Source organism: Pelodiscus sinensis, chromosome 4 (genome assembly GCF_049634645.1).
Source record: "Pelodiscus sinensis isolate JC-2024 chromosome 4, ASM4963464v1, whole genome shotgun sequence".
Taxonomy (NCBI): Eukaryota; Metazoa; Chordata; order Testudines; family Trionychidae; genus Pelodiscus; species Pelodiscus sinensis.
The window spans coordinates 109,017,563-109,037,711 of NC_134714.1; the positions used below are offsets into that span (position 1 = coordinate 109,017,563).

Below are 20,149 nucleotides of genomic sequence, written 5' to 3' on the forward strand. Positions count from 1 at the left end.
CTCTTATACCCCTTACAGCACCTTAGCAAATGGCTCTGTGGAGCTCTGCCAAAAGAGAGAGACTTCCATCAAACTGTTCTATTGCTGTCTATAACTTCATAATTACAGCTTACAGCTTTTATTGCCAACAAGTTTTGGGAAATAAAGGTCCTGATAGTCACAGCTCAAGAGGTTACCATAGCTTTGAGGCCTGCAGCATTCGTAGGGTGCAATCTCCTTAAGTATATTATACTAATCCTGTTCCCATTCAGGAAAGGGGCACATTTTAAACTGGCTTCAAGGGTTTTCTTTGCTCCTAAGATGTGACTAAACATTTTTCTGATAATTGAATGTGTTGCTCTGAAACTATTGTTTTTATTAATTTGGGAGTACCTCCCCAAAAATAGATAGCAATTAGGAGCAATTCTTGTTTATCTGAATATGCACTATAGAAGATAATGGTTCATATTCTAATCCATGACATCAGTATAAATTCAGAGTAACTTCACTCCACTCTATCCACTACTGTGGATTTCACTGATGTAACCGGCACAAGATTTTCAGAGTCCCCAGGAAAGAGTTAATTACAACAACATTATAACCAAAGAGCACTAACTTAAAGCCTCAAGCCAAAAACAATTCACATATTTAACACAAATGATAACATGGACCCACCTCAGGAGAAAGAGGGCGACCTAGGGGAACATTTGGAATAAAGAAGTTTAAAATCAACATGGCATTCTGAAGCCCAGGGTCAGCTGGGGACTCCCCCACTGACTACAGGCTCCGTGTGGCACTGCCACTTTGAAACGCCACCGCGGGAGTGTTTCAAAGCAGCAGCACCACACGGAGCCCACTCCTTAACTCCCCAATATTTAGAGGCTCCCGGGCGTCCAGGGGGTGGGGCCACTCACGCGTCGGGCGCCCGGGAGGGTGGGGCCAGTCACCACGCCGGGCGCCCGAGGAGGGTGGGGCCACGCATCCGGGGGCACGCCAGGGGACGGGGATGCCCTTGCACCCGGCATCGGCGCCAGCATGTGCCCCAGGGCCGTGTCTGGGGCCGGGGCCGCCCGAGCGCCTTGTGTCGTGGGCCCGGGGCCGCCGCCCGAGCCGCGCACCTGGGACCGGCACCGGTGCCGCTCGAGCGCCGCACGCCCGAGCACCTGCATGTACCCCGGGGCTGGGGCCGCCCGAGTGCCGTGCACCTGGCGCCAGCGCGTGTCGCGCACCTGGAGCCGGGGGCGGGGCCAGTCCAGGTTGTTGGCGGGCGCCATGGCGCCCACGGGCACCGCATTGGGGACCACTGCAACTGATCACAGGCTCCACATGGCACTGCCGCTTTGGAACGCCACCACAGGAGCTGACGCCGGGCTCCCGCGACTGCATTTCAAAGTGGCAGCACTGCACAGAGCCTGGGGTCAGTGGGAAGTCCCCAGTTGACCCCAGGCTTCTAGAAACCCTAGGACTGTTTTTTCACTTCAAAGACGGAGACACTGCAAAATGCATCAACTATTCAATTAGTCAATTAACCGCAATTTAACATCCCTACTTTTGTTTAAAGCAAAATGATGTTTTTAATCCTCACGGTTGCACACATCCAGTTTTAGGTATTCTGAGGTGAGCAAAATATGCTATTAGAAACACTTATAAATAAAAATGAAACACCAAGATTTTCCTAATTCACTATTCCCATTTTCTCTCAAACTGAATCAGCTTAAAGGATGTGGTTTAGTTTTAATGAAATCCATATCAGCTCTTAGTATTGAAGTTTTGCCAGTGCCAAGTGATTAAATTACCAAAACCAACTGCATAGAAGACAGTCTTTGATTTAACACTGACGTTTAAATTCCTTTGAGCATATCATAGTATTAGTTTAAAAGTTACATAGCCACATATTTACGCACTGCAGGGCTATTCATTTACAATCAACATTGCAAGCAATAACACACTACTTCCTTGAAATACCAAACGTTGTGAGCAAGTAATACAGAGTTTATTTATAAATCAGGGACAAAACCACACTGGCTTAGATTTGTTTGTTGTACTGTGAAATAATATATATTAGAGAGATAAAAGTATACATGACTTCTAGGGTAGAGAGGGAAAAAAATAAATGGAGGTTTTAAAGTTTTACTCAATATTGACAGAAGAAGCTATAAATTATCTGCTGGAAGGCATTAAGCACAAAAGCTCTGCTTCTACAATTACAGAACATGAAAGAGTATAAGATATCCTGAATCCAACAAGTCACATATCTAAAACATAATTGTAAAAGATCTGTAAAGTTTATAAACTCGTTTTCTTCTGAGACAGATTGATTTTATCTCCAAGACTTAAGGCCATTCCCTGTAAGGAAATAAAAAAGGCTAGATGTTCACACCTTGGATATTCCATAGTATTACTACAATCTCAAAATCCCCTCCCACCCGATAAAAACCCTCTGTACCAATAACAACTTACAGTTCAGTATACAAAATGCATGAAACTAATTCCACAGAAAATAAAATATTTCTAAATGAAATGTTGCCATTGTTGAATTTATGTATAGCTACAAATATAGTACAGTTTCCAAAAAGCATGAATAAACTAGGCATGTGCATATCATTTTACTGAAATGAGCTGTAAATAGACTCTCTTTTGCTACTAGAAAGCTCTATCACCATCCCAAGAGAGCAAGACTCAAGAATTTTAATCCTTTGTACTAAGAATGTGAATGGTTAATGGTAAGCCTTGCCCTTAACATGTGAGGTTTCCCAGTTCCAGTTAACTGGTGGGGGCTTGCTGAAGACTGGGGCACTTGAGCCTGGATGTAGCAGCCCCTATCCACAGTGGGGACAGAGCGAGGAATGCACCCGCTTTAAACATTACATTTAACTAGTTAGCCAATTAAACAGGATTTTACATTCCTACTTGACACAGTATCATTTTAAAATGTTCTGTCAGTCCAGCAGTTTCAATTACTGGCATCTGGACTGATCTTTGTAAACAGAGGGTTGGAAAAGCTCAAGAATATGATAATTCAAATAATTCTAAACGCAGAAACTAGCTGTCAACATGCTGAGCCCCCTAAAAATCTTTTTGAGCTCCATAAAAATATTAGCCCACAATTAGAATAATATTTCTGTGTTTAAAGGGCCTCAGTGAAACTAACAGAAGTCAGGAAATTCAAAGTTCCAGCTGCTATTCAACCAATAATGAATTACTCCCTAGGTTAGACCACATGGCAGCTTTAACTGAGCATAGTGTCTTATGTAAGAGTTCCAAGGTAAACATGCTACCCACCTCTATTAAAACCATTAAAAAAGTTCTTCTAGTACAGGAGTGGGCAATAAATTGGTGGTGATTTACCTGGGTTAGCCCCTGGCAGACCACCAACGCTATATTTACCCGCATCTCCACAGGTATGGATGATTGCAGCTTCCATTGGCCATGGATTGCCGTTCCCAGCCAATGGGAACTGTGGGAAGCAGGGGTTGACCAGATCCCACCCAGGGGCTGGTATTTGCCCACCCCTGTTCTAGTAGTATCTTGCAATGTTAATGGTTCCTCTGAACCTGAAAGTCCTAAAGGAATCCTTACATTAAGCTTTCTTTACACATTAGTTTCTTTTTTTCAAGGCTAAGTTTTCTAAGGACCAAAATACTTGCACAAATTTTTTTTGGAAGTGAGAATATTTTATATAAGTTGATTTCTTATAAGTACACAGCATATACACAAAATCCCATAAGAACAGCCATACTGGCTCAGACCAACAATCATCTAGACCAGTATCCTGTCTTCCAACTGTAGCCAGTGCCAGATGCTTCTAATGGAATGAATAGTCAATAGCAATTATTGAGTAATGTGGATACAAATTCTGTATTTGTGCAGAACTCTACATAAACATCCTCATGCTTCTGACTCTCTCCTCAGATTAATGAGTTTTGTTGCCCTTCCCTGTATATTTTCCTTCAACTTTCCTGAAAGTTGTAAATCTATTAAATAATACTAAGAATTAACCCTGAAATACAATGCAAGCTCTCCAAATGTTTATAGGACTCATAATAAAAATTAGAGATAAAGCTTTAAAAAGAAGCCATTACCTGACTCTTTGCACGAATTCGTATGTGGCCAGTAACTGGAGCATCTGGTCCAAGATGAATTGGCTTTTCAATGCTGACGTTTGCAAGTGCATCTTCTCCAAATATGGACCGTGCATACAGATTGGCAGCCATAAAGCCACAGTAACCAGAAAGAGCCTGGAGAAAGCACACTCGAATTTACCTCTTTACAAAAGACTTTGTCCTTTGACAGACACATTTTGAACCATATTAAGCACAACTAAGCAGGTTTTATGTTTGAAACCTAGCATTCTAAGCACAGTATTGTGTAAAGTATCAGAGGGGTAGCTGTGTTAGTCTGGATCTGCAAAAGCAACAAGAAGTCCTGTGGCACCTTATAGACTAACCGATATATTGGAGCATAAGCTTTCGTGGGCAAAGCTTTTGCCTACGAAAGCTTATGCTCCAATACATCTGTTAGTCTATAAGGTGCCACAGGACTCCTTGTCAGTATTGTGTAAGATTCCTTCAGAACCAGAGTTCAGGTAACATTAATAGATCTTTCTAAAATGAAAGCTGACAAAAGTTTAATCAAGTCATTTAAATAAGACATAACTGGCATTTTCAGGCTCTGAGATAATGCATAGCAAAAAGGCTTTAAGAAAGGTCAATTCCTACTGAAAGAAAGATGTCTCAACCTACTGAAAAAAAGAGCTAATCAGTATGAAGACAACATGCTAGTCGACATTTTAGTAACTGTTTCTTGCTCAGCTAGAACCAGAAACTGGTTGAAAATGACTCAGTGAATATGAACTGTCTTTTAGACTTCTTAGAGAACACATTTTTAAATTATATTAAATACTAAAGAATACTAAAATCTTTCAGAACAAAAAAACCCTATGTAATTGGTGGAGATTTACACATTCAGAAACTAGACTAGGTAAATAACTCCAAAAAGGGCATCAGAAAATACTATTCTATACAGGTTGCTACATTATGTTGATCATCATCAGTATCTGAGTACCTTTCAGCAGTGAATTAAGCACCAGACATCTTTAGTGTGTTGTTCTCTCATCCTCTCCCTAAAGAGAGAAGTGTGTGCAGCAGTGTCTGTGTGTTTCAAAGACTACACTCAATATCCAAGAAGAATTCCAAAGGTGGGGGAAGAGGATCTTGTATATTTTGGCACCCAAATCTATTCATACTTGCACAGTAATTTTACTCTTGTTTAAAAAGTGTTTGAAGAATTTTCAGCAAGCATCTTACCTTCTCTGGGGTTAGGCATTTCATGTTGGTTGATTTTAGTATGTGCTGTAAGTATTCATTTAGATCAATGATGTTTGTATTAACTGTAACCTAAAAGAAAGAACGAGTCATTGTTATTTATCCTATAAGTACTTGATGATATTAGTTCTTTTATGTTGTAGTATCTTACATAAAGATTTCATCTTCCACTGTCCAGCGGTTAAATAGGGATGGCTTCTTACTTTCTACCATATATTTAAATATTAGTCAGAGTAAATGCATGTCATACTTTGCAAAACTTATATAAAAAGCCTTTACCATGAACGGTTGCTTCAAGTCTAGTTACAGTTTAAATGTGTACAATTGAATTACAACACCAGAACAAGTCAAAGATACATATAATAACCATGATCAATGCCAGAGGTTACTGCACCTTCCCCCCAAAATTAGCCATCTCTTGGAAAACAACAGCCATTCAATAGCATGCTATGATACTCTTAAACACTGTACAACAATACTGTGACTATTTAGGATAGAAAGTGAAGAAGAGTACTGTATTCTGTTGAAACTGCAACAGAAATTTAGGTGTGATAATCGTAATAAGAGCAGAAATTTGGAAAAGATAACTTATACTCTGAAGTGGCACTAGAAATTTGATGATTATAGGTAGTTATGACCTATGACTGAGGCTATGTCTGCACTGGGAAGGTATGGCAACAAAAGTGCTGTCGACATGCAAATGACGGCACAAGTGAAAACCGGTCAAACCAGTTGTTTTGCCTTCCATTGTCAACATTTCATGGCCACATTGCTAGAACCCAGTCAACAGATAAGAGCAAAGCAATGTGGGTAAGCATCTCACAGTGCAGTGCTGTGGGAAGACACAGCTGATCCCTGTACTTCTTGGGATTCCCTCCTGTGAGCTCTCTGTGCTGAGGAATGTCAAAGCAGCACAGCAGTCTCTCCAGCCCTTCTCCCGCAACAGCCCTCCACCTGCTGCTGTCTTTCTAGTGCACAGCAGAACAGAAGCATTCTAATGCTTTGTTCCCTAAACAGAGTAGCTCATTCAGCTGTCAGATACTTCCTGGAGTTTTGTAAGGGCAGGTGCACATGCCTGCCAGACACCAGAGATCACAAAACACTAAGCAGAGCCATCAGGGCAGGCATTGTGGGATACTGGCGAAAGCCAGTGTTCTCATTAAAACGAACAGAAGAGTTCACTGGCTCTTTGCCAATAATAAAGGGAGGGGAAAGAGAAAAGTCTCTAGCGGGGTGGAAGTTGTGTCACCAAAACGGGGTGTTTTCCCAACAAAAGTTGTTCTGTAGTGAGTACGCTCTCACTATTGTCAACAAAACGCAGTTATTTGAGTCAAAACATGCCAGTGTGGACAAGGCCTGAGATACAAGGGAGGCTTTAGGTGGTTACTTTAAATTCCTTGGGAGAATGGGTTTACTATGCTGATTGGCCAACAAAAGCCCTGGGTCAGAAGGGACCACAAAGAGATCAGGTTACTGCAAGAAAGGTTGTGTAGAGAAGTGTGAATGCATTTCCCCTCTTTTCACTGCTGGAAACTTTCCCATATCAGAATACCTGAAGACAGAATTGCCTTTGCTAGATCTTGTATCTTGAGGACTAGGAATGTAAAATCCCATTTAACTGGTTAAGTGGAGTGGCCCCCTCCCCACCCATCATGGCTGGGCTGGAGCAGCCCCCACCACCACAAGCAAGGGCTGCTCTAGCCTGGACAGAGCAGACACTGCCTGCGATGTGCCTGGGCTTGCTGTGGACAGGGGCTTCTCCAGGAGGCTGGAGCACCTTCTGTAAACGGCAGGCCCTGCGGGACTGAAGCAGCCCCCTACCCACGGTGGGCAGGGAGCTACTCCAGCCCCCCAATAGTTAACCAAAACCAATGAGCCTTTCACACATCCCTACTGAAGACCAGTGATTACTCCAGGCTCAAGACTCAGAAGTCTGGATGAAGTAGTTAAGTGAGATGAGAAAAAACAAGCCAGAGAGCTCTACTGCCTCAAAATCCCAGGAAACGCAAAATACAGCCTCTTCTGAAAGACCTTTTTATAAGAGCTGCCACAATACAAGACTTACACAAAAAGTAGGACCTTGGCTCAAACCTTGCCAATAAATCCAGTATCTGGCTTTAAAGCAGTGCCCAAGGAAAAGGGTACAATTGGTACAAACCACCAACCACAGAAACCAGGCTTTTTGAAGCAGCTCTTTGTCCAATTCAACCACTGTCAAGGCTAACAAAGGAAAGCTGAAGACCTACCATTTGGACTAGTGGAGCTCCCAGCTCTGGTGTTTTAGACTTTTATTACCAGACAGAAGAAATATAAAGAGGTATTTCAGAGAAGAGGAAAAAAAGCGAAGGGAAAAAAGTATGGCTGAAAAGTATATGTTAGCATTCATTTTAATTGGGTACAACTGTTGTTTGTTTTATTTCAGATGGGGATTGTACAGATTTTTTAAAATTTTATTGACCCAGAGCCATACTTCGGTACAATGAATCCCTCTGCCTTAGCTCCTGAACTTTGGAAGGTCCCATGTTCCAGGGCTGGAGCAGCCACTGGCAGCCTCCCTACAAGAACCTCCCTTTTCCTCTTCCCACAGTGCCTCCTGTCCATCAGTGGCCCGACAAATCAGCACCTCTTCCTCCCTCCCAGCACCTACTGCCTGCCACAGATCAACTGTTTTGTGGAATGTAGCAGTGCTTAGGGGGAGGGGAGAGGAGTGAAGGCACAGGATGCTTATGGTAGAGGGTGGAGTAGGGGTCAGGTATGGGCAGAGCTGGAGGGAGTAAACCCCCAGCAAAAGAAACTTGGTATACATGTCCCAGGCGCCACAGCACCCAAGGACGTCTCTGTAATGGCCCTAAGGAGTTGCCCAATTAAATGTGCATCTGACGAAGTGGGTCTTTGCCCATGAAAGCTTATGCTCCAATAAATCTGTTAGTCTATAAGGTGCCACAGGACTTCTCGTTGTTAAATGTGCATAGAGCCTGCAAATTATTGAGGCTTCCACTCTTTCACATAGTTACTAGTCTTTTGGCTACAGATGTAGTTGATAGGATCTATTTACATTTAAGCAAGGCTTGACAATTCCGTGACATTCTCCCAAGCAAACACTGCAAATGCATTCATTCTACATTAAATTACTATGAAGTGGTTAGAAGACGATACTCAAGAATAGCTCTTAAAGGTTTGCTATCAAATTGGAAGATTGTGTCTAGGTAGTCCTGTGGGGACCAATCCTGAGGCTGGCACTATTCAATGTTTTCATTAATAACTTTGATAATGGAATGGAGAATATATTTATACAAATATTCAGAGTTCCAAACTAGGAGGGGTTTCAAACATTTTGGAGGACAGCAATGTAATTCACAACTGCCTCACAGAACTGAGAATTCATCTGAAACCTACAAGATGAAATCTAACGAAGATAAATGCAAAGCACTTCACTTAGGAAGGAAAAGTCAAATTCACAACTACAAAATGGGGAATAACTGAGTAGGCAAGAATATTGTGGGGAAGGGTCTGGGGGACATAGTGGATTACAAATGAACACAAATCAAGAGTGTGATGCCCCCACAAAAAAAGACTAATATTTTGGGGCATATTAACAGGAGAGTCAGAGGCAAAATAAGCGAGATAACGGTTTCAATCCCTTTGGCAACAGTGAGGCCTTACCTGGAGGGCTGCACCTAATTCTGGGTGCTTCACATTAAGTAATATGTGATCAAACTGGAGAAAGTCCAGAAGAGAGCAACAAAAACAATAAAGTGTTTAGAAAACCTAACACAAGAAAAAGTTAAACCAATGGGGCCATGAGAAAACATCTGGTCTCACACAGCTGTCTTAAGTACTTTTATAAAGAGCACTGTAATCTACTGTTCTCCATATTCACAGAAGGTAGAACAAGAAGTTAAGAGCATAATCTACAACAAGGAGATAAGTTTAGGTACGTCTAGATTACATGCCTCTGCCAACAGAAGCATATAAAATAGGCTACCCAACAGTCAATAAAGCGAGGATTTAAATATCCCCAGCTTCATTAAAATAAAAATGGCCATCACGCTGTGCCAGCTCATGTGTCCAATCTGCATCTTGACTCGCAAGCTGTGCTGACGATCAGCTGAGCTGGCACAGCGCGGTGGCTATTTTTATCTTAATGAAGCCAGGGATATTTAAATCCCCGCTTCACTGACTATGTTGGATAGCCTATTTTACATGCCTCTGTTGGCAGAAGCATGTAATCTAAACGTACCCTTAGCTATTAAGAAAACTTTCTTTATATAATTGTAGTGAAGCTCTGAAACAGGGTTCCAGGTGAGGTTGTGGAAAGCATATCACTGGAAGTTTTCAAGAGCTGATCAGAAAAACCCCTGTCACGGACAGTCTAGATTTCCTTGTTCCTGCCTCTGCACAGGTGCCTGAACTTGATGACTTCATGAAGTCCCTACCAGTCCTACTTTTCTAGGATTTTCTGAAACCTGAAAGGCATTGACTATTGTAAAGATTTCTGCAATATCCACAAAAGTAAGTGGCTGACTTCATACACTGTATTGCACCACTGTTGAGCCAACTTGTGCAGCTGCAACTGAACCTTATTTGGATTGGAGGTGAAGCTCTACATGCTCATCATACATAAAGGCCTGGCTCCGGTAAACAGACAACAGGAAATCAATAGAAGAATGAAACTTTCAAAACCAACATTCTACAGATTTACTGCTTGGGGACTTCATTTCATACCCTGGAGTAGCTTTTCTAATGACGACATTAGGAGATAGCTTTCATTGCTTAGTGTAACAATTGTCTTCTGCCAAACCCCTAACTTCTATATGACAAGCTATCTACAGAATGGAAAGGGCAGCAACCTTCATGTTTTAAAGTGAAAGCTTGAGTTATGTTAAAAACTCCAATTTGTTACAGTCATAAATCATTTTTCAGTGATGATCTTAGTTGACAAATTGCTTAGATAAAGTACTAGTCTAAAGCTTGGTAACAATGGCAAACAGACCACCACCAAGAAGAACTAACTTTGTTTTCCCATTCAAATTCTGCCCACATCTGGCGGAACTCTGCATCAGTGCAAGCAGCAGGCTGGATGTAATCCATGATGTCAATGTGAATATCACTAAGGACCACACAGTTTCTGTCACTGGCAGCTCCAGATACATCATACACTGCAAACAAGAAACACAAACCACAAGTTTACCAATTATAGATTTCTAAACACGTGTTCAAGTGCAATTTGCCAGTATAACCAACACATGCAGCGTTTTGGTCTCTGTCCTCTTCTAATAGCTGAATCAGAGGTTTAAAAGTCTCCTAACAGCCTTTGAATTAACAGATGTGGGCCTTTTAGTTCACATAGTAGAGGCTCATACTTCTGAGATCTAATGATCTTCTACAAGGCATCCATAAACATTGGGTTACAACAGCATGTTTTTTTAAAATTTTATTTAAAATTTCACTTCTCTTCCAGCATTGAATGCTTTTTTAAAATAATTCTCTACAGGAAGTTCAGTATTTTAATTTTTTAAGATTGTACAAAAAATTGTCTACTTACCAATATTACCAAAAATTATTCCATTTTCTGTTGACGCTACTTTGACGTTAGCCTTGATATTTGCAAAATCGTGTGGGGCAAGTGTCAGAGGAGATGGTTTTTCCACTAATTTCAAGTCACCTGTTCAAAAAAAATTTGAAAGAAAAGTTTACCAACAGACATGGGATAAAGTCCAATTATCAGTTTCAGGACACAGAAGATTACTCTTTCTGATCTGAATTCTAAAAATCTCTCAAAATTGCCATTAAGCACAATGTATCGAAAATACACTGAACAAACATAGAATCATAGAACACTAGAACTGGAAGGGACCTCGAGAGGTCATAAGTCCAGTCCACTGTCCTCACAACAGGATTAAGAATGGTCTAGATCACAGCTACTCAACACGTGGCCCATGGGCATTTGTTTGTGGCCCATGGTGTGGTTTGGGTTTACACGGCGCTCACCACACAGCCCACGGGTGGGAGCCAAAACAAAAAAGTAGTCAATAGAACAGTCTTCTGTTGATATGCGTTTTAGTAGTTAAATTCCTGGACTGTCATTGCTCAATACAAGTGCTGTCATATGGGCAGAAATCGGGTAAATATTGCATTTTATTATCATCAGCAGAACGGACTTAAATAGGACCTGCGTGTTGTGTAGTCTTGCCTTAATCTTTGTATTCATGCCCGTCGGTGTGAAAGAAGCTAGTTGCATATATATGCAACCACGCTTAAGTTGTGGCCCTCGGTATGTGCTGAGAGTATCATTGCAGCCCCCAGAGCTTCCAAAGTTGAGTAGCCCTGGTCTAGATCATCCTTGCAGGTGTCTAACTGCCTCTTAAATATCTCCAATGAAGGAGATTCCACAATCCCCATATGAGATAGCTGAAGAACAAATTAAATTTATATATTCAATTAAAAAGTTAAGGCTTGTTTGATTTCTAAATTTGGGGAAGGGACAAGGCCCACCAGGGCTTGGACCAGCTCCGCATAGTGGAGTCTGGGGGGAGACCACCACCTCTACCCTATGACTCATCTCAGCAGGCCACCCAGCCTGTGAAAGTGGGTGTAGGTGCAACCAAAAACTAATTCAAAGGGGAGAGTTCAGCTCAAAAAGTTTGAAAACCATGTGGAGTGCATGGAGGCGGTTAACCAGGGACTATGTGCAGGCAGGGATGTAGCTCCACATGCAGGACGGTTTGCTCCCAGAGGACTCTGCCAGTCACTTTGGTCACTGTTCCGAGAGGACTCTGCCAGCCATGAAGCGTGTTGCATGAACAGTCAAAGGGGGCTGGAGAACTGAGGAGCAGCTGCAGCCCCAGGCGCCAGCAGGAGATGGGGGAGCACCATGATTGTGTGCTCAATGGAACAAGCCAGAGCAGCATCTACCTGGCTCCAAGTTCTTATCTCTGACCTGGCCACTTGGTGGTAAAGAAGGAGGAAAGGTGGGGAGGTGTGGCGATGTCCCTGAGACTGCTCTGCTCTGGGACTGCAGTTTGGAGGGACAACACCCCTGATGCATCCCTTCAACTCCATCCACAGGCTTGGGGCTTCTGCCCGTCAAGGTATTGGAGCTTGTGGATAAAGTAACTGGGGCTATAATACCAATATATTTAATAGTATAAAACTGATATGAAGGAAAATAAAGACAGAAAAAAAAAAACCCTTCAACCAATACACAGCAACCTCCATGTGATTTGATTTTTTTTTCCTTCAAATTTTAGTCTGACTTTAAAGTGTTTATGAAAAGTGATTTTACATATGTTCACTGGGGAGTCCTCCGTGCTTACAATGTTGAGCTCAATTCTGTCCCCTATGCACCACAGGAGCAGAGCAATCGGAACAGAGCCGACTAGAGGAACTGCAATGTTTCTGGGGTGGGAAAAAACTAATTGAAAATTGAGCTATTTTTCTAACTGAAGCATGACAAAAATCAGTGTGAAACCAGATGAAGTATTTTACGTAAAAGCACATGATCACATCAGTACTAACAGAAGAAAGTTCACTTGCCATGTGAAAAATCAATTATTCAAAAGGCATTTTAAAATAAATTAAGATAAATTGTCAGTTCTATTGAACAATTATTTATGCATTTATAGTATGAAATGCTATGTCTTCTACCTCAACAATGTCTGTTGCTTAATTTATGACCCAATTATATTACCAAATATTCTTGTTGCACTAGATTATTCCTTACCTAGGGTGGCTAGTTCTAACGTGCAGTTCTGTAAAGTATCATTGGTCTGGTTTACGACAAGCACATCCAATACAATATCATACTGGTTGACATGAACATAGGCTTCTGCATAGACAGGGTCTGAAAAACCTGTCAACTGAGTAACCTATCAAGGAAAGATTAACAAATTGTTAAAACATCTTTGCCCATTGTCAGTTTAAAATGTTGAACAAAGTCACACAATGGTAGAGATGGTAAAGAAACAAGAGAAAAATATTTGCTAAGACTGATGGGACCAAATTTTGTCTAAGGGTACGTCTACACTAGCCTAGTTCGAACTAGGATGGCTAATGTAGTCATTCGAACTTGCAAATGAAGCCTGGGATTTAAATATCCCGGGCTTTATTTGCATGTTCCCGTGCGCCGCCATTTTTAAATGCCCCGTAGTTCGAACTACCTGCCCGCGGCTACACGCAGCACGGGCTAGGTAGTTCAAATTAAAGCTCTTAATTCGAACTACCATTACTCCTCATTGCAGTAGGAGTAACAGTAGTTTGAATTAGGAGCTTTAATTTGAACTACCTAGCCCGTGTAGCTGCAGACAGGTAGTTCGAACTATGGGGCATTTAAAAATGGCGGCGCACGGGAACATGCAAATAAAGCCCGGGATATTTAAATCCCGGGCTTCATTTGCAAGTTCGAATGACTACATTAGCCACCCTAGTTCGAATGAGGGTGGTTACTGTAGACGTACCCTAAGACAAAATTGCAAATGAAATAAGAGATTCACACAAATTAGAGCTTTAGTTTAGTTTTGCACTATTAGCTTATTGGTTTGGGAAAAAAAGCTTTTTTGTATGTAAATCTCTGCCCATCCCTGAAAAAACTATTTCTTTACCCTATCTATAGAAATTTGATTAAGAAACTGAAATTAATTACCGTTTAAAAATTGTTAAAGAACAAGTTAATAAAATTCACTATTTAAAGTGGGTCTTCAGATATGAAAAGATTAATAGACACCAGACCCTCATTATGCACATAGTCGTGGTTTTGTTAAACGTGAGTTTAAATTCAGAATATGTATTAGATCCTTAGGATTTAAAAAAAAAAAAAACTCTAAACCACAGAATACTTGACCCATCTTCTACTTACAATGATGTTAGAGTTATTTTTTAAAAAAGCCAAACATTACAAACCCATGAAATGCTGAGCTAAGATTAAGATAAACAAAAACCAAATACTGGCAAGTCTTCTTGTCTGGAAAGTTGCTTAGGTTTTTTGGTTTTGATTTTTTTTTAAATATTTATGCTTCCTGGTCCCCCAGAGTGAGTAGCTAAATAGGGGTTCTTTCCCTTAGACCCTCCTGAATGGCTTCTGGGAAGTAGATGGCAGGAAAATGGAGCAAAGCAGCACTACATGGGGCCACAAGAGCCTCAGGATTTGGGGAGTAAGGAAAAGGTTTTTCAGTCCATAGTGCTCCCTGTTCTCCTTTCACCACCCTAATTAACCTTACTTGGCTCGAGTCATCCAAAAAACAAGTTCCCCTCTCCACATCGCATTACCTCTCCACTTTCCAGTTTCCTTTTTCTATTTCCCACCTCCTCCACTCTATAGCATGGGACCAAAGGAACATCATGAAGCATAGGCAGCAAAAAGACCCTTCACTTTGCAGGACTCCCTGTCTCTCTCTCCAACAAGGAAACCTAACTCAACTTTTCAGATGCACGATGAGTTTAATAAGATTTCTTAGACCCCATAAACCCAATCTTCAAGATATGACCCTCGGAGCGAGCAATACACTTACAGAACTAAGATACTGAATTATACGTTACCTTATTCAGTTTGGATGCCAAGGGATCAGCAGCTTCTTTCCTTTGTGTATTTCCCATGGCTGCCAGAAGGCTCAGCTGAAATTGATCTTCCTTTGAGTTCATTTCATTTTTAGCAGTAAGCTGCATAAAGGAAATGGGATCGTCTGGCTGAACGGTCACATTTCTCTTCTCTGACTCTTTCTGTAGTAAGAAAGCAAGATATTAATTCCATCTTCTAATATACACTGAAGTAGTGAACTTTATACAGCTCAAGTGTCCCTTGATACGAGCTTTGTTCAAAATTGAAATACCCCAAACTTTATGATTACACAATGAAATTTACACTCTTGAACCACCACACTCAGGTTCTCCCGAGCCTAGGAACACCCATGAAACTGAGCAGAAAGTGGATCTGCATATTGCCACCAGATGGCAGAATGGCAGCACGCAGAGCCACTTCCCCTGAGGCTTTTCCACAATGCCAGGGCAGCTCCCTCCCTGGCCAAGCAAAATCTTTCCTCCAGCATACCCTGTTTTCCAAGTGTAATATCTCACCTTCTGAGAAAGTTTCTCCTCTTCTAGTTTAGCTGACAGCATGTGAGAAAGGGACTGTCTACACTCCTTATTGAAAATATCATTCATTAGAGGAGAACATTCTGATAAAACTTTCAGACACAAGGAGATACGATCCACATCATCATCCGTAATTGGCTTCTTGGGAAGAGAAGACTTCCCCAAATGGAGAATTGTGGCCATTAGTAACATAGCCTCAGCAATAAAAGACTACAGGTAGAGAAGAGAAAAAAAGATTAAGTTTCACATATCCCTAGAACTGCATACATATTTAATTTTAATCTATGATTAAGAGTTAAAACTAGATCTCAGTAAGTAAGATGATTTGTCATGGTGACGACTTGTTGCCTAGAAACCAAGAGACCCACCAGTCATACTAGTCAGAAACTAGTAAGAAATATTTGGGACCATATTACTTACCATCTATCAAACACTCAAGGGATGTAGGCATTTTCTTTCTGTGCCTCTCTCAAAAAGCTTATGATCAGATCTGTAAGAGTTGCCAGAGGAAATATGACTTACATTTTGTCTCTTCTTTTCCTGAACAAGAGCCACATAGCGTAGAGCAATCTTAGTTAAAGTTGTGGCAAGGGATGCAGCAACAAAGAAATCCCCATCCAGCAAGAATCCTCGTAATGGAGGTCTGCAAAGAAGGCCAATTATGAGGTGTTAGTTTTGGAAGACATTGTCTCCCCACTCCATACTTCACTTTAACTCTCATATTGAGAGACAAGTGTTGTACAGACAGTTTGCAAGGTCTAAGTGATGTTTTATATATTTACACACACAAAGTTAGAAGGGAAGTAGGAAGCATCAAGGACAATAACTTTTCACTTTTATCATCAAAGGATCTTACAGATCTGTACAGGTATGAACTTAAGCTAAACAAAACCCACTGTGAAATAGGTAAGAGTACAGTAATCATTTAATCACCCACTAATGAAATGGAACATGCAACTGTTTATCAGAGCACAGGAATATTGAGCAATAGTTTAGATAACAAATGATGAACACCATATCCAACTAAAGTTGTAGGGGAAGTTTAGGTAGGCAGAATGTGGCCAAGACATTACACACTTTAAAAGTGCCACATATAGACTAAAGATAACAAGTGGTCAAAGTATCATCTGTAAGATAATCACCTTCAAGAGGGCAATGGTCTTTACCATAAAACTCAGGTAATAATTCAGTACTGAACAGAAAGGGAGAGACTAAAACAGAAAAGGAAAAACTACTAACATTAATGGATAAAATCATAGATAAAAATGGAGGAAACAAAGAAAGAGAATGATAGAAGAGAAGACAGAAAGTAGAGAATATAATAGAAGAAAAAAACCCTCCGATTTCCATTGCTAGCCCATATCATAAAGCTACAGATCAACCCAGGATTAAAAAAACAACATTTAACTAGAACTAGTCTCACAGAAAAACAGATTTCAGCCTAAATACATTGTTTTCTGGAACAGCAAAAACCACTAGAAAAGGTGGCAATTTCCATATTTTATGGCCACTACATCACCATATTTTGGTGAATTATCAAACCACCCTTTTTTTGCTTGCCCATTTAAGAAATAAAGGGGTAGTAGACACAAGTTTGCTATTGGAGACTAACATAAATAAGGAGGGGAGAGGGACCGGGGGGGGGGGGGAGGGGGAGAGGGAGGGGGAAGAGCAAATGAAAGTTTCAAACACACACTTAAAGCCTTCTCCTAGGAAGAAGTGTTTAGGTGAATACATTCAGAAGTTCCTTTTCAGACAGAGAAAAAATTTTGAAAAGCTTTAGAGTTCTAGCTATTTTTAATGTAACTACCCATAAAATACAAAATTCCCAACTACCTGTCTTCTTCCTTTTTGGCAGGTCGGGAACTACTGAGGGCACTCTGTGTTGCATAGGTGCCCATCTCTGTCACTAATTTTTGCGTTGGACCCACAGTCACCTCCTCTTCAGGTTTCAGTTCACCAGCTTCTTTCTTTATTTCAGATTCCACTATTGGGATCTGACATTGCAGAAAAGGAGACATTACATACATGCTAAATCAATGAAGAATTCAGTAAAGATTTTGAACTTAAAGAATCTTTTTAAGGAAAGTAGTCTTTTTTCATAAAACTATTGTCACTTCTCAGCTTCTTAAATAGGGAAATGTCAATTATAGCATCATAATCTGGAGGACTTCTAAAATTTCTTTTTGAAGGAGTTATTAATGTACTCAGGAGTTCATCCCAAGACAGGGATAAACCTTATTCATCACTATGTTGTTTTGGATGCCTTTTAGAAGTTAAAGCATAATAATTTCTCTATTTGTAAACAGATACACACTAGTCAACTTGCATCCTATATTTTCAAATTTGTCATTCTTTTTCAATAAGGATTTTTTTTTCCTCTTCTGACAATGAGATGATCAGATAATTAGATACTGCTTCCTGAGAGTACAACAATAGCTGAAAGTTTACTATTTTCAGAAATATATAATGATACATTATGGAGGTCATGAATAATTTTTGCTCTAGAGCAATACTGTACATGACAGAGCCTGAAAACTACTGAAGTTCAAAATACTATTTCATCTATCAATTTTTAAATCCTCTTAAAAGACACTTTCCATATAAAAATATAGAAACAAAAGCAGAAAGTTCATAGACAATACACACATACCTCTCCCAGTGATCTGCGTACTTCTGTCATTACACTTTGTATATCTTCCTTTGTGCTGCAATATTCTCCAAGAATCCACAAAGCTCCCCTATAAATCCTGAGATAAGAAACTTAATTAAGGCATGGTTTCAAGCACTACAGAAATTGACCTATATTTTCCATTGTGCTCTAATGCACAATGAGGAAGTGCTCCATTGACCAGCTTTATAGGATTATGAGTTAAAGCATAAGGAAAAGAGAATATGTTGTGCATACAGTGTTCAACAACCTAATAAATTATATAATGTGAGCTGAAGCAAAATGCAGGACAATGTAGCACTTTAAAGACTAACAAGATGGTTTATTAGATGATGAGCTTTCGTGGGCCAGACCCACTTCCTCAGATCAAATAGTGGAAGAAAATAGTCAACCATATATACCAAAGGATACAATTTAAAAAATGAACACACATGAAAAGGACAAATCACATTTCAGAACAGGAGGGGGATGCGGGGGGGGGGGGGGGGGGGGGGGAAGGAAGGTAAAAGACACTTACCTTCCTTCCTTCCCCCCCCCCCCCCCCCCCCGCATCCCCCTCCTGTTCTGAAGTGTGATTTGTCCTTTTCATGTGTGTTCATTTTTTAAATTGTATCCTTTGGTATATATGGTTGACTATTTTCTTCCACTATTTGATCTGAGGAAGTGGGTCTGGCCCACGAAAGCTCATCATCTAATAAACCATCTTGTTAGTCTTTAAAGTGCTACATTGTCCTGCATTTTGCTTAAGCTACCCCAGACTAACACGGCTACATTTCTATCAATAATGTGAGCTGATTGTCTTGATCACTTTTTGGCACAGCTAATCTATCCCACTGTATTATCAAACAAACTCAATATTAAAACTAACTGTGCAAGAAGAGTTTTCTGCTAAGGATTTATTCCTGGCTACATTAATCTTAACATGTAATTAAATTCCAACACCTTACAACTGTTTAGCTGAATTGCTATTTTACTGTGAGGTTAACAGTTTCTAATAAACCATATACATAAAAATTGGGTCATAAATCTTCTATCAGGTCAATAAGGAAATAAATAATCTAGGAAGATTTCAATTAAAGCAGGTTTTGCGAATAAACAATCACTTGTTCAATTGAGTCCATCTCCTCTCCAATAGGAAGCTCCAATTAGATCTGGATTATAGTAAAGCCATGACTGAAATGTGAGCTGGGCATTACAGTAATAAAAATGGTGTTATATCAAAACAATGTGATCACTTCTGCCATAAATTCTGGTCTACCAGGAAACTAAAATTTTAGTACCCTGGAAAGGAAGTGTGACCTCCTTCAAGCCATCCCTCATTTCATATTCTGCAATGCTGACTGAAATTCTTTTACAGTGAGTTCTCTGGTAACAGGCAGTATACAATTTCTAGTTTCCTTCAAATGTATTTAAATAGAATTTTAAAAAAATCATGTTGTCATCATCCCTTGGTAACATTAGATTATTTCAACAGAGAACATTTTAGAGTTAGTCTTCATTGTCAATGCTGCCATCTAATAAATGCAAAGCAAACAACTAACAATTGCATAATAAAAATGAGATTTAAGTCAATGTTCCTCACTTAATACAATATGAATTATGATTTCACACACATTTGAAGGGAAAAAGATTATCTAGAAATAATTTCCTGTCAAATATAAATTCAATTTAAGTAGGGCTGACTGTACTCTGAAGTTCACTCAAAATAAAATTCTCATCTAATAGTCCCTTTCAGAGAGTTTCAAAGTGCATGAAATTCTTAAATTTAGTTAATGTACAATGTACTCTTTAAAAATATTTTAAACTTACTTAACAGCTTTAATGGCATGAAAGACTTCCAGCATCTTCTCAACAATAAGAAGCCTGAGATTATCAAACCTCTGTATTGCTTCACGCACAAATTCCAAGACATCAGCAGCTGCAGCTTCATTATTATCACTTAGGAACTCCATCAACTAAGACAAACAAGAGTGAATGTGAGCTCAAAACAGCAGAGCTACATAACTTCAAAATGGTCACAACTTTCACAAGAATAGTTATAATACCAAATGCTGAACAGGAACAAAAGGAAAAAAGACAAGAATCAAAA

General features: G+C 40.1%; 1 protein-coding gene across 3 annotated transcripts in view; it reads right to left on the reverse strand.

The window, feature by feature from the left end:
- Positions 1 to 1,950: 1,950 nt before the first annotated feature.
- COPB1 (coat protein complex I subunit beta 1) overlaps positions 1,951 to 20,149 on the reverse strand; it is a 45,568-nt gene continuing 27,369 nt past the window's right edge. For all 3 annotated transcript variants that reach the window (XM_006126326.4, XM_006126325.4, XM_075928016.1), the window contains exons 11-22: positions 19,870 to 20,015; positions 18,043 to 18,139; positions 17,226 to 17,386; positions 15,912 to 16,032; positions 15,372 to 15,599; positions 14,838 to 15,017; positions 13,027 to 13,171; positions 10,849 to 10,968; positions 10,317 to 10,462; positions 5,286 to 5,375; positions 4,062 to 4,217; positions 1,951 to 2,325 (exon numbers count right to left, since the gene is read on the reverse strand). In XM_006126326.4, the coding sequence (XP_006126388.1) occupies positions 2,266 to 2,325; positions 4,062 to 4,217; positions 5,286 to 5,375; positions 10,317 to 10,462; positions 10,849 to 10,968; positions 13,027 to 13,171; positions 14,838 to 15,017; positions 15,372 to 15,599; positions 15,912 to 16,032; positions 17,226 to 17,386; positions 18,043 to 18,139; positions 19,870 to 20,015 (1,650 nt within the window). In that variant the 3' untranslated portion in view covers positions 1,951 to 2,265. The remainder of the gene's footprint in view (positions 2,326 to 4,061; positions 4,218 to 5,285; positions 5,376 to 10,316; positions 10,463 to 10,848; positions 10,969 to 13,026; positions 13,172 to 14,837; positions 15,018 to 15,371; positions 15,600 to 15,911; positions 16,033 to 17,225; positions 17,387 to 18,042; positions 18,140 to 19,869; positions 20,016 to 20,149) is intronic.